The 14,445-nt window shown below is 39.4% G+C and overlaps 1 protein-coding gene across 3 annotated transcripts in view; it reads left to right on the forward strand.

Moving 5' to 3' along the window:
- HPSE2 (heparanase 2 (inactive)) overlaps positions 1-14,445 on the forward strand; it is a 680,289-nt gene that overhangs the window by 506,726 nt on the left and 159,118 nt on the right. For all 3 annotated transcript variants that reach the window (XM_062214714.1, XM_062214715.1, XM_062214716.1), the window contains one exon: positions 11,546-11,639. In XM_062214714.1, the coding sequence (XP_062070698.1) occupies positions 11,546-11,639 (94 nt within the window). The remainder of the gene's footprint in view (positions 1-11,545; positions 11,640-14,445) is intronic.

Here is a 14,445-nt window from a genome sequence, read left to right on the forward strand (position 1 = left end):
CATTAAAATACCAATAAAATTTGATCCACATTGCTAAGTGAATAGCACATATGGCATAACATGTTCTAAAGTGGTTGATATCAGTATTTTAATTTACATATATGTGTATATAAATATATATATATATATGTGTGTACATACAGAGCTGTCTGGCATAATTTCACTGAATGTTGGTAAAACTAATACATTGGGATTTGGAATGATTATTAAGCTTCTTGCACATTTTATCATGTTCAAGTTTTAAAATTAGTTCTATTTTTGCTAGAAAATCGTTATTCTGTTCAAAAATTATGAATCAAAAGAATTAAAAGTTATAATTTAAAGGAAAATTATAATTTAATTTTAGAATATTAATAATGCTCAAATCAAATCACACAAAAATGCAAATTCTGACATTTAAAATATTCACCAGAGATGGTTTCCTTGGGCCTCATTCCCATTTCATATGTCACAAAAGCCAGCTTTATATTTATGCTGGCCTTGAAATATAACCAATAGATGGATCATTTTCTCTCAGTTTCTTTCTGTTTCTCTTAACACATGTGCATGCACACACATATGTGTTTAAATATAAGCATTCATGTCACATAGCCCCTTTAATGGAGCTAAATGGTGAGCAGCTTTTCATTGTAACAGAGAAATGGCAGTTGTCATGAAAAGAGTGATATTGATGTAAGATTTTCTTCTGATGCAGTATTTCACACAGTAAGCATTCTTTAAGCAGGTATAACTATGAGTTTGCTTGTGATAAAAGTTAGGTATAGTGACTAAAATATACACAATGTTGATAAGTGTAGCTAGAGAAATGGTTTGTGTATTTATGAATACTGAATCTCTGAAGATAACCAACATCATGCAGGGCAGAAATGAACCACTGGCTTTCCTGCTTATGTGTTGCATGCAAGACAGGCCATGTGATCTCTGTCCTCAGTGAGATATGAAACAATAAGAATGCCTCAGTACATCTACCTCAAATTCTGTGCTCTTTCTCTGAGTGAAAACTGAAGTATCTAGAAGCCTGCTAGAGAGAGTTAGATGTAGAGTTAAAAGGCTGCCACCTACTGATATGTGACCTTTAATAACTGAATTCCTTTTCAACATTCTGGGTTCCATGTCCTCTTTGCTCGGGAGTAATCACCTTGATTACCATGTTTTTACCCCAGGATCAGTTTGTCTAGATAGAAGAATGAGAATGACATCTCTCCTCATCAACTGTTCTTGCATGATATTAGAATGAACGCTGCTATTTAGCCAATTGTTAACAGACTCCTAGTCAATTCAAACTACAGATATCAGTGTCTAATGTTTTTAATTTTCATAACAAGGATCATTTCCTCTCAGAGGAAACTCTCTTTATTAAGTATGAACTGTTGGCCAAAAAGATTAATTAGTATAATAAAGTTTTGTAGATTGATTGGTGTAATGAAGTTTTTTATGAATACTCCTATAATAGTATACTCCTATAATAGTATAATACAAGTTGCTTAAACAGCAAATCTCAAGATCTGATTGGTCTAACAGTAGAAGCTTCACACTAATGTAACAGTCTAATATAATATGTACCTGTGAATGGCCTCATTCATGGCCTTCTGGAATCCAGGTACTTACCATCTTGGAGTTGCTTCACAGAGATTTTCTGTCATCTGGCGATGGGAGAAGACACCATAAGGAAGACACGATTTCTTAATTTCAGTTCAGGAATGATCCCATACCCATGTATGACAGCCTGCAGGTGACACATTGCTTTGGCCCAATTCATGCGAGAGGGGCAAAGAAATAGAGGTTCTGGCTGGACAGCTGCTTCTTGGCAGCAGCTGTACACCAGGAAGGGAAGCACAAAGTTTCTATGTCAGTAAACTGTCTCCAGCATAACTGGAGGAAGAAGCCCAGGTGAACATGGTGCTTCCCTCGTGTGCCTCTCTCTCAGGAACTGCAGTTTGAGTTGGTTGCTGTCCAGTTCCCACAAATGGCTATTTTATATATTTTGTCTTAGATTTCTAGTTGTCTGTTAACACAAGAGTAATTCTAATACAGCTATTCTGTTGTGGCTGGAACAGGAAGTACTATTTAACTTGGTTATAACCCAACATTTACTAAACGTATTTATGGAGCCCCCTTTTCTTCATACATAAATGACTAAAACATTTCAAAAAACACTTTTACAAAGTAAAGAGTAGAATTCTTACCACTTCCAAGTCTTAAGTTATCCCCCCAAGTTTCTGCATTTGTTATTGCTTTCGTTTACTTTTCATTGTGTTGTAATCCTTTTACTTTCTTAAGACACTTGAATTTAGTTCAGTATTTTTTAGAGGTCAGATTGGTTGAAGTAGGCAAGACTCAAGACATTTGAAAAGCAATTATATGTAATTACAAGACAAAATAAGTACAATGCTGGATGGCTGGGACACCTGGCATGTCACAGTAGAGGGCAGCATTTTTGATATTTATTACTTAATATTTACATGATCTCTGGTTTCCTACTAACTAAAACTCTCTGAGCCATAGTTTCTAATCTGGAAATGGGATATCTGTGACCATTATATAACTAGCAAATAAGAAGTAACTTAATACATATAAAGCTCCTCTCTTTCTCTTTCTCCTTTCTCTGTTTCCCAGTTAGTAATGCCCTAACTTAATTATGGTTAAGTTGTGCTGTTCTGTCACAAACAATGAGAATTATATGAGAAAGAGGTCAGAGAGAGAGGATGTGGTAATTGTATAAGCAACTTTCAGTTTACAAACACTGAATTTTTGAAAAATGCACATAGATGATTCGGTTTTGGCAACTGACACCCTGCCATTTGTGATTGATCCCCCACAGTTAGATTTACCTTGAAGCTCATGAATTCAGCTTTATGCCCCTCCCACACATTTGTTCCTGTAAGGGCTGGGAGTTGTAGGGTAGTATAGGTGGTAAGAGGGTGGGGGCAGGTTACTGTTGGGAAGCACTTCTGTGGAAACCTTTCCGGTAAATTGCCTAAAGAGCTGTCAGGGACAAAAGGACTTGATTTTCTTAATTTTGGGTAGTTTGTTGTGATTTATATTGCCATTCTACATAAACATTTACTTTTGTCCCTAGTTTTGTGTTTTGTACATTTGACTTCTCCTTAAAGAAGGTCCCACAAATTGTGTTAAGTTTCAGAGCCAGAACAGATGGACCCACTGCTGCCACAGTCCCGTGCCATCAACTCCTCCTACTCTGAAAATTCCCAGAACCCTCTCCTGTTTCTGTAACTGCTGTGACCTTCATGATCCTTTCTTCTCCCAGCTTCCTGTAGGACTTTCCTTCTCCCAGCTGGAATCAAGGTCCAGCTATTTAGGCCTCTGCAACACACACAACCCTGACTACATGGGTGAGGAGAATGGTACGGGCTTGAGATTTAGGACTCAGAGTATACTAGAAGTTAGGAAAGAGATCAAGACGTGGGGCCTTTAACACAGTGCACGAGCCACAGAGCCACCCCTTTGACTCATTGTGAGTTAAGTTATTCAGGCACTCATTCTCTCATTAACTGTATTGTTAGAATACTCATTATTTGCCTATAGGGTTGTCCACAATGCTCACCTTTACTTATAACATTTTTCCTGACATTTTTTTCAGATATAAACTCTTCAAATTCCTAAACTGATTGTATGACTACTGTATAGGTTTAAATGAACCAGTTTAAAAATAAAATAAAATAAAGTAAAAAAGAGGAGCAGAGATTTAGCAGTTAAGATGCTGGGTTAAGATGTCTGCATCTCATATCAGATTGCTTGGGTTGAAGTCCCAGCACCACTCCTGATTCCTTTTTCTTAATAATGTGCATCCTGGAAGGCAACAGGTAATAGCACAAGTAGTGAGGTTCCTGCCACTCACATGGGAAACCTGGATTGAGTTCATAGCTCCTGGTGTTATCCTGGCCCAAACTGGAGTTTTGCATTGTGACATTTGGGGAGTTAGTCAGCCAATGGGAGCTCTTTCTCCATGTCTGTTTGTCTCTCTGTCTGCCTCTAAAATTAATTATATTAATTAGTATTTTACAAAGAAAACCAAAGAAGAAAAGGCATTTAGCCCAGCAGTTAAGGTGTAGCTTACAATGCCTGAGTCCTTCTCTGATTCCTAACTCCAGCTTCCTGCTAAGGCAGACCTTGGGAGGCAGTGGTGATGGCTAAAGTTACTGGGTTTCTGCTGCCTATATGGGAGCCCTGAACTGAGTTCCTAATTCCTGACTTTGATCCCACCCAGCCCCAGCTGTTGAAAGTATTTGAGTAAGCCAATGGATGGATGGATGGATGGATCTCTCCCCCACCCTTCTGCCTTTTGTTAAAGCCACAGAAATATCTATATTTGCTTCTCTAGTATCTTTCTTTCTTATAGTGTTCTAAGCTTTCTTGCCCAAGTAGTTTTGAAGCGAGGATAGGAAGGTTAACTTAATGCAAAGAAAATAATAAATAATGTAGCCTTAGAAGTAGAGCCTGATGGCAAGTGTGATGAGGAATGTGTTTAACAGGGACCCCGGGGTGGGGACTCTTGGAGGAGGGACAAGTGCAATTTATAAAGCTTTGTAGACTCAAATCAGCCTTCTCCACCAATGTTTGGCTTCAAGGTGTCAGAATAGATTTTATAGGTCACCAGGGTTGCTCTAATGATTACCCAAGCTTCTGCACCTTCAGTGGGGAAGGCCACAGTTTTATGGAATTACCCTGTCCAGGCAGCAGGCTGGGTGTTAGAATTCTGAACAGACTGCCTGTCCTCCTTGAAGGCAGCAGGCAGCAAAATAGGTCCGGAAATTCCTGAGCATTGGGAAGCCAGCACTAATGCAATTGCCTGAAATAAAAGAAGGGGTCAGATAATAAGGGGCAAAGGTTTTTCCTTTTAAAGTGAAGGGACAGGTAAACAAAACCAGCTGTTCCTGGAGCCACCAAACTCTCCTCATTAAACATTTTAACAGGCTAATGGGCATAAGAGGCTAATTGTAGAACAGTCCTGAAGAACTAAATCTGGGGCCTGGAACAGGCGGGGGGGGGGGGGGGGGGCAGGATGGATATGAGGTGAAAGCCAGCAGGCAGAGACAGAAAGGAGGTGAGACCTGCCCCTGGCAGAGAATACTTAAACAGCCAAAATGGAATTGAGGTAAGAATGAGAGGCTTTGACAGGGAGTCTCCAAGATTAATGTCAGTATTCTGTGAAATAGGCTTGGTTATCTCAGTTGGGGCCAGGTTTTAAGTTTATATGCTAGTATAATAGACCCTGCAATAGGTTTTAAAATAATTATGGGGAATTTTATGTGTATTTTCTATTAAAAGTTCTGGAAAGGTATATAACAAAATGAGAATAAGGATCAGGGGTTTGGTGATTTTTCATTTTCATATTTCAATTTTATGTTCATTTTATATTATGTCTGCAATAAGCATTTGTTTCTTTTATAATAAACATGAAGGGCAACATTTTAAATAAAATAAAATGAAAGGTATTACACTGAAGATAAAATAGGAAACTAATGAGGACCAGAGAGTTGGCACATGCATTGGTAAGCAATTCCATTGGCTTTGTGTTCTCTACCATTTCTGCCACCTCCCCTGATGTGACCTGCTCATCTGGAGGCAGCCAGCGCCAAGTGAGGGAAACTGTCTGTGCACAGATTTCAGCCTCACTGCATTTGTAAGAGTTCCCATAAAGGTGTTTTTCTCCACAATCTTTCTTTTTTAAAACTTTTTTATTTATATAATGTGAACACATCTCATGTTTTTCATATACACAGATTCAAGAGCATAATGATACTTCCCACTTGACTTCAGTGTTTAAACAGCTCAGCCACTTGTGATGTGATCCCAAAAGATCTTGAAATTTAAGACAGGTTGGAGGAAGACTATGATTTATCTACAAGTGGCAATCTAGCTGGCTCTAGAATGATTATGCCAGGGTCTATGGGGAAGGTGTCAGAGAACCTCTACTTGATGGATTTCCTTCCTATCCCCCTTCCTTCTTTTCTTTCCTCTCTTATTTATTTATTTGGAATTAGGACTCCTTTGCAGCCATTATTAAGTTAATGAACTCTTGTGGAGACCAGTGGGTAGTTGATGATCATCTTTACCTTTCTAGTGAGAAAGGCAGAAAACAGAGGAGTTGCCCCAGATCCTTGCTCAGGCAGCTGGAATCCAGCCCAACTTCTTTTTACCCAGTCTTTGTTACTAATCATAATCTTCATCATCTTGAGCAACTTATTCTGACCAAATAATCACCACAGACCATGCCACCTCCTTCACACCCAGATCTAAAGGATGTATTGAATCTTTCGTCACTGGCAGTTACTAACAGAGAACAAGCAGGAGTTTTTCAAATAGCAACAGATTGTAGACACTGAATGTTTTCGTAGAAGCGCCACATTTACAGAGGGTAAGTGCAGCAGGCTGATTGTGCAGGGATACCAAGAAAAAGGCTTATGTATTTATTAGATTCATACCATATGCTTAAATGATCTCTCTTAAAAGTGACACTGAATGATAAGTGACCAAAGTTTATTTTCCATAGCATGATATAAATGAGGGTTTAAGGTTGCACATGTGAATTGTACTCAAACTGAGGATATTAAAAAGATGCTGTGATTGTCCGGCTGGGAGAAATTCTAATATCATATAGATAGTAAATGGAAAAACAGATTGAACCAAAGTTTTCTAACTTTGGGTTCTATATTCTTGGGAAAAAATGGGACAAAAGGAAGGAGGGGAAGAGCAAAAGGACGCTCAGCTCCGGGCCGTGGACTGGGAGGGCTCAGGAGGGTATCCACAGGGATCTTCTCTGCTGAAAATTACATCTGGCACTTCTGTCACCCAAAATGCTAAACTGCATGTGTTCCAACAAAAGTTACAAGCACTGATATTTAATACAGTCACTGGAGAACTAACAGACAGAAAAGAGGAAACTGGTATATGTTTGGTTAAATAATAAAAGAAACAGTACACTTTTTATCATATGTCTAGTCACCATATAATGTAGTGACAAGTACTCTTGTCTTCAAATATTTGTTAGATCAACATTGCATAAATTATTTTTATTTTTAACACTATTCTGTTCCAGTATCCTATCTTTCATGTAGCATGGCATTTATCTCAACACTTATCTCAAATATTAGGAGCAGGTGTTGTGGCACAGTGGATTAAGCCACCACTTGAGATGCCTATGTCCCATATCAGAGAGCTTCTTCTGCTTTTGATCCAGCTTCCTGCTAATGCACGGCTTAGGAGACAAACAGCAAATGATGGTTCATGTACTTGGGTTCCTGCCACTCATATATGATACATGGATGGAGTTCCTGGCTCCTGCCTTTGGCCTGCCCAGTCCTGGAAGTTAGGGACATTTGGGCAGTGAACTAGTGGATGGAAGACTTTCTCTCTCTCTCTCTCTCTCTCTCTCTCTCTCTCCATCTCCATCTCCATCTCCATCTCCATCTCTCCCTCCCTCTCTGTTTCTTTCCCTCTCTTACTCTACTTTTCAAATAAACAAAAATCAATTAGTAAATAAACTTTAAAAAAACAGAGGTGCTTAAAGTAATAATGGGACAAGATTGTGAAGGTCTTGTAGTAAAGGACGTAGACATGGCCAGCACTGTGTTTTGCACATAAAAATAGTTATTGGATCTGAGTCTAGCATCTGTATCAAGGATAAGGTAAAATATCATATGATTATTTTGTTTCATTTCTTAATATAAGTAACCATTAAAATTTCTCTTTCTGAACAGCAGTTCCACCTTTTTTAGGATTCTGTACTCATATATAATTGAACCAATCCCTATTGCTTATTTTCCCATCTTTATGAGCTGGAAACAAGAGAAATTAGCAAAGAACTAAAAGTCATTTAATAGTTAAGACCTCTGTATCCCAGATCTGAATACCTGGGTTCAATGTCCAGCCCTGGCTTCTGGCTCCAGCTTCCTGCCAGAAAAATTTTTTTCTTCACATAATTCTATAACAGATACTGATCAGCAGGTATTTTATTAAAAATGAAATAATCTATCACTAGTCATCAAAAAAGGGGATCTGAAACGGTTGGAAAAGGCACCCAAGTATCAGAAGCTTTTAGAAATTGATTCAATTCAGAACTTTTGCAAAAGTTTGAAGTAACAAAGTTGCCTAACCCTGAGCCAGTCCCATCTTAGTCTTCAGAACAAAGCACTTCACAAAGGAAGCCCCATGAACCTGATGGGCCTATTTTGATCAAATATTCACAACATGACATCAGTACAACTTGGTGTTTCATTTAGGCTACCTAATGAAAATCAGGTTAAAAACAAAAAAATTGTGGGTGCCAACTCTCTATTGTCCTAGGAAGGGTCTCTTGGAATTTAATTTGTTCAGTTGATTTATTTATCCATTCATTCATTGATTCATTCATCCTGGACATATAATAGAAGGCTGACTGGAAAAGCTGGAGACCTACTAAGCTGCACTAATTGGATTCTTTTTTCATGTTAATGTGAGGTTAATACAAAGATTCAGTGTAGTTCAAGATACAATTCTAAGAATATACTGTTATTCCCTTCCTTCTTCCTTTTCTCTCTCTTTCTTCTTTTTTTAATTTTTGAGATAACATGTTTAATTTACATTATAGTCAAAAACTTAATGCTCCACTAAATATAGAGTTCAACAAGTAAGAGGTAGAGACCTATTTCAGTGGAGATATAGGCAAGCACTATAAACAATAGTCAAATGAAAAGATAACCATTTAACTCATACACAATAAATTTTAAAAGAGTCACAGATAATTAAAACTATAGTAGTATGTCATTTTTAACCATTGGCTTGACAAAGATATACCACAGAGTTTCCCAAAAGCATATTTGCAACAATACTGATACGAACAGACATTTCTTTTTGTTTTTTTTAAGTTTCATACCTTTCCCTCTTTAGTGAAGAATTATTCTATTTATTCAAAAGGCAGAGTTACAGAGAGAAAGGAGGAGAGAGAGATCTTCCATCACTGGTTCACTCCTCAAATGGCCACAACAGAGGGACTGGACAAGGCTGAAGTCAGGAGCTTCCTCCAGGTGTTCCATGTGGGTGTAGGAGCCCAAGGACCTGAGCCATCCTCCAGTGCTTTTCCAGGCACATTAGCAAGGAGCTAAATCAGAAGAAAAGCAACCTGGACTCAAACTAGCGCCCATATGGTGTCCTGGTGCTTCAGGCAGCAGCTTTACCCACTATGCAACAGTGCCAGCCTTGATTTTTTTTTTTTTTTTTTTTGAATATTGGCTCCCACACATATAAGGGAGAACATGCGGTACTTGGCTTTCTGTGTCTGGCTTATTTCATTCCACATGATGTCCTTGAGTCTCATCTGTTTTACTGGAATTTGTAGAATTGTTTAGGCCAAATAATATATATTAATATATATATAATCACATTTTCTTTATCCATTCATCTGATGATGGACACTGTGGTTGATTCCATATTTTGGCTATTGTGAACAGTGCTGCTATAAATGTGGTGGTATCTCTTTGATACAACATGTTCATATCTTTTTTTTTTTTTTTTTGACAGGCAGAGTGGACAGTGAGAGAGAGAGACAGAGAGAAAGGTCTTCCTTTGCCATTGGTTCACCCTCCAATGGCCGCCATGGCCAGCGCGCTGCTGCCGGCACACCGCGCTGATCCGAAGGCAGGAGCCAGGTGCTTATCCTGGTCTCCCATGGGGTACAGGGCCCAAGCACTTGGGCCATCCTCCACTGCACTCCCGGACCATAGCAGAGAGCTGGCCTGGAAGAGAGGCAACTGGGACAGAATCCGGCGCCCCAACCGGGACTAGAACCTGGTGTGCCGGTGCCGCTAGGCAGAGGATTAGCCTGTTGAGTCACAGCGCCAGCCAACAACATGTTCATATCTTTTGGGTATATACCCAGTGATGGGATTGCTGGATTATACAGCAAATCTATTTTTAGTTTTTAAAGAAATCTCCATACTGTTTTCCAAAATGGCTGCACTAATTTATATCTCACCAACAATGTATCAGAGTTCTCCTTTCTCTATGTCCTCATCAGCATTTTTACTCTCTGTCTTTTGGAAGATAGTCATTCTAACAGGGGTGAGGTGGTTCGATTTGCATTTTCCTGATGGCTAATGATGTTAAGCATTTTTTCATATATTTGTTGGCCGTCTGTATTTCTTTTAAAACTGTCTTTTGAGGTCCTTTGCCCATTTCATAACCGAATTGATTATGAGTATGAGTATGTTGAATTATTTGAGTTACTAATATCTTACAGCTGTTAACACTTTGTCAGATAGATATCTTGTAAATATTTTTCCCATTCCGTTAGATGTCTCTTCACTCTATTGATCATTTTTTCTTTGCTGTGCAGAAGCTTCTGAGATTTTATAATCCCATTCATCCAGTTTGGCTTTTGTTGCCTATGTTTTGGGGTATTATCTAAGAAGTTGTCACCAAGACCAATGTTTTGAAGTATTTCCTGTATATTTTCTTCCAGCAACTTCATAGTCTCAGGTCTTAAATTTAGGTCATTGATCGTCTTGAGTTGATTTTTGTGTATAGTGAGAAGTTATGGATTTAGTTGTATTCATCTAAATATTTACATCCAGTTTTGCCAGCACTGTTTATTGAAGAGATTATCCCTACTCCAATGTATGGTTTGCGCACTTCATCAAAAATTAGTTGGCTGGCAGCCAGCACTATGATGTAGACGGTTAAGCTGCTGCCTGCATGGGATGCCGGTTCAAGTCCTGGCTGCTCCAGTTCTAATCCAGCATCCTGATAATGTCCCTGGGAAAGCAGCAGAAGATGGCCCAAGACCTTGGGGCCCTACCACCCACATGGGAGACCCAGATGAAGCTCCTAGTTCCTGCCTTTGGCCTGGCCCAGCCCTGGCCATTGCAGCCATTTGGAGAGTGAACCAGCAGATGGAAGATACCTCTTTCTCACCCTCCCTCCTTCCCTCTCTTTGTATCTCTTCCTTTCAATAAAAAAAAAAAAAATCAGATGACTATGTGCACATGGATCTCCTATGTGGGTGGCAGAGGCCTAAACACTTGGACCATCTTCCGCTGCTTTTCCCAGGAGTATTAGCAGTGGGCTGAATCTGAAGTGGAGCAGCCAGGACTCAAACTGGTGCCCATATGGACTGCCAGTGCTGCAGGTAGAAGCTTTACCTACTATGCTAAGTGCTGCCTCCCTCTTTATTATTTTAAAGTAGGGATCAGGGTAGGCATGGATGGATGCTAAATTCATTTCCCTAGGGAAAGAAAGTAAGCTTGTGCCTGTTACCCAATTAGTATTGTGGAATTTCTGTCAGTTCTTATATAACAAGCAATGGTGTTTCACTTGTCAAAAGTTGAAGAAACATATGGCATTATCCCACAAATGGAGGTGGAAATGAAAAAGATTTTAAAAATATGTTATTTGTTTGAAAAATATACAAGGTAAAAATCCATTCAGTGTATGAGAACCCAAGCGGAACCTGGGCACTTTCTTCAAGCAACAAAAGCCTCCGGCTAGAGAAGTGTATTTGTGTCTCTGTTTGAGATTTTATCTGATTCTTATTTTATTTTTATTCCAGTTGCTACATTGATGGCCGGGTGGTCAAGGTGATGGACTTCTTGAAAACTCGCCTGCTAGACACACTCTCTGATCAGATTAGGAAAATTCAGAAAGTGAGTAAAAGTATACTGGAAAGAAGAGGAGCAACCTTGGGGTAATGAAAGGAAGAAATCACAAGTTCCAGCTCAACTTCAGCACTGTGGGAACCAGGGTAGAATAAAGGGAAAATAGTTCAGGCCAGATGAGCATGAGCAAGCTCAAGAGTCCCTTCTCACAACTGATGCATGTTGTTTATTGTTTTCCAAATTCACAATGGTTTGTGTGCCAAAACAAAGTTTAAAAGCTTCTATTTAATAGTTTACTTCTAAATTATGAATTTAATAAGGAAAGGATAGGTTGACATTGGGTATTGTGAGGGGAGGGGTAGTAGGGGTTTATTTTGAGTTAATTTAAGAAGACAATGATTACATTCATTCAGTAAAATTCTGGTCCTGGGCATTAGCAATTCTGAGTCATGTTTACCCTATGTCTAGGTATCTTCAAATCACGTAAATAAAATCTTACTTTTATAAAGAGGAGGGGGAAGCTATACCATACTAAACAGTTCCATGAAGGTCCTATTAACCTCTGACCAGTGTTTCTCAGATTTCATCAGTGATTTTCTTTCAGATTTCCAGTATCACTGCTGATGATCTGGTTTAATAAATTGGATTGGCTCCATATTTTTAATAATTATCCACCAAGTGATTCTATGCAATGCAGATTGCCCTAAGGTCACATTTTGAGAGACACTGGCTTTGTTAATTCTGGCAGGCGAGAATTCTACCACCGAACCACCAATGCAGATTTGTTAATTCTGGATTGTAGGGATCTTATGTCTATAATTTCTTTTTTTAAGGATCTATTCATTTATTTAAAAGTCAGAGTTACACAGAGATTGGAGAGGCAGAGAGAGAGAGAGAGAGAGAGAGAGAGAGGTCTTCCATCAGATGGTTCACTCCCCAGATGGCCACAATGGCCAGACCTGTGCTGATCCGAAGCCAGGAGCCAGGAGCTTCCTCTGGGTCTCCCACACGGGTGCTGGAGCCCAAAGACTTGGGCCATCTTCTACCGCTTTCCCAGGGCATATCAGAGAGCTGAATTGGAAGTGGAGCAGCCAGGTCTCGAACCAGCACCCATTTGGGATGCCGGCGCTTCAGGCCAGGGCATTAACCCACTGCGCTACAGTGCCGGCCCCTTATGTCTATAATTTCAATGAGCCTCTCTACAAAATATCACATCTTTCATTGCCCAGTTTCTTGCCCAGGAAATATGGACCCTTTGAATATTTTGATATCTCTTGAGCATATTAAACAAATCTTTGCAGAAAGATCACAACAGGTGAGCCCTTGATAAATTTGAGATTAATGAATAAATAAACAAGTGAATGAATGACTCATGTATAAAATTAGTTCTGAAAGTAAACCCTGTTTGAAACAATCATAGAAAAGCACTCTTGAGAGAGAAAGTGGAAATCTGTTTCTTTCTTTTCTGTATTCCTAGCAATACTCAAGTTACAAAGAACCTCTTGCGTCCTCTTATTCTCAGTGGGGTTTTGGAGACCGAGAGGCTGCAGGACGTCCGGACATCCCTGTCTGGTACCTCCAGGAACCAGGTGCATTAGCCAGCACCCTCTCCTGCCACTGGAAGTCTAGAGCAACCAAATGCTCTGCAATATTCCCAACAGTCCCTGTTTGCCATTCAGTCAGTGAAAAATATTTGCTGAGCCCTCAACAAGTACAAGCTCTCGTGCCACATGCTGGGATATAAAATGGAATAACACATGGTCTGTGCCCTCACAGACTCAGTTTCAAAGTTTCATACTTAGCTTGAGAAAGTTGAGAACATATTAGCTAATACAATAGAATTGCAACCTATTGAACACTGCAGGCCTTTTTTTTTCTTTTAAGATTTATTTATTCGTTTTGATAGTCAGAGTTACAGAGAAAGGGAGAGACAGAGACAGAGAGAAGTCTTCCATCTGCTGGTTCACTCCCCAAATGGCCACAACAGCTGGAGCTGGGTCGATCTGAAGCCAGGAACCAGGAGCTTCCTCCAGGGGGACCATGGCAAAGCCTCCAAACTTTTGATTGTCGACTAGTTGTTTTGACTGTTTCTAAAGTCCCAAGTGGATACGGGACTTCTGGGGGCCTAAGAAGGGTGGAAGGTCTGGGATGTTAGGTTCAAAAATACAAACTGGACAGAATGAACTAATGTCCTAGGCTTTCAAAAGCAAATCAAAGATAGACCAAGTAAGGTTTTAATGTCTATATACCTAAAACTGTCACCCAAAAGTCATAAGAGGGATCTTTGGTTCTTCTCTTAGTAGAAGTTAAGTGAAGTCCTTATGACGTCCCCATTTAAGCCTTTATTCTCTACTTACTCTTTGCTTTTTGCTCTCTTGTTCCTTTTTTTTTTTTTTTTTAACTCTGAGGAATATGACAGGTGATATCTTTGGCACCTTAAAGGCAATGACTAAATTGTTAAAAACAGCTGTGGTTCCCAAATTTAGAATTCCACTTAGAGAAGAATTTGCCATTTTCTGAGCAGTGGCTGAATTATCTAGTTATATGAAAATCTTCATGATGCATTTGGAAACCAAACAGAGCATGTTTGGACAATGTTTAGACAACCCATTCCTTTAGATGATCCATGCAATCTCTCTTCCATTAAAATGAGGACAATCATCTGTACATTGGGAGATGAGTGAAAGGAAAGAATTGAGAATCTACCAATGAATGCAGGGAAGAGTCTGAGAGAGATTTAGGACACAGAGCAGGTGGTATAGTGTTGATGGCTGGGCTTACTCCAAAACAATGACGTGAGAACCAAGAAGAACCACTTTGGTTGAAGTCATTTGGACTCTGCGATTTGTGTCTT

Source organism: Lepus europaeus, chromosome 17 (assembly GCF_033115175.1).
Source record: "Lepus europaeus isolate LE1 chromosome 17, mLepTim1.pri, whole genome shotgun sequence".
Lineage (NCBI taxonomy): Eukaryota > Metazoa > Chordata > Mammalia > Lagomorpha > Leporidae > Lepus > Lepus europaeus.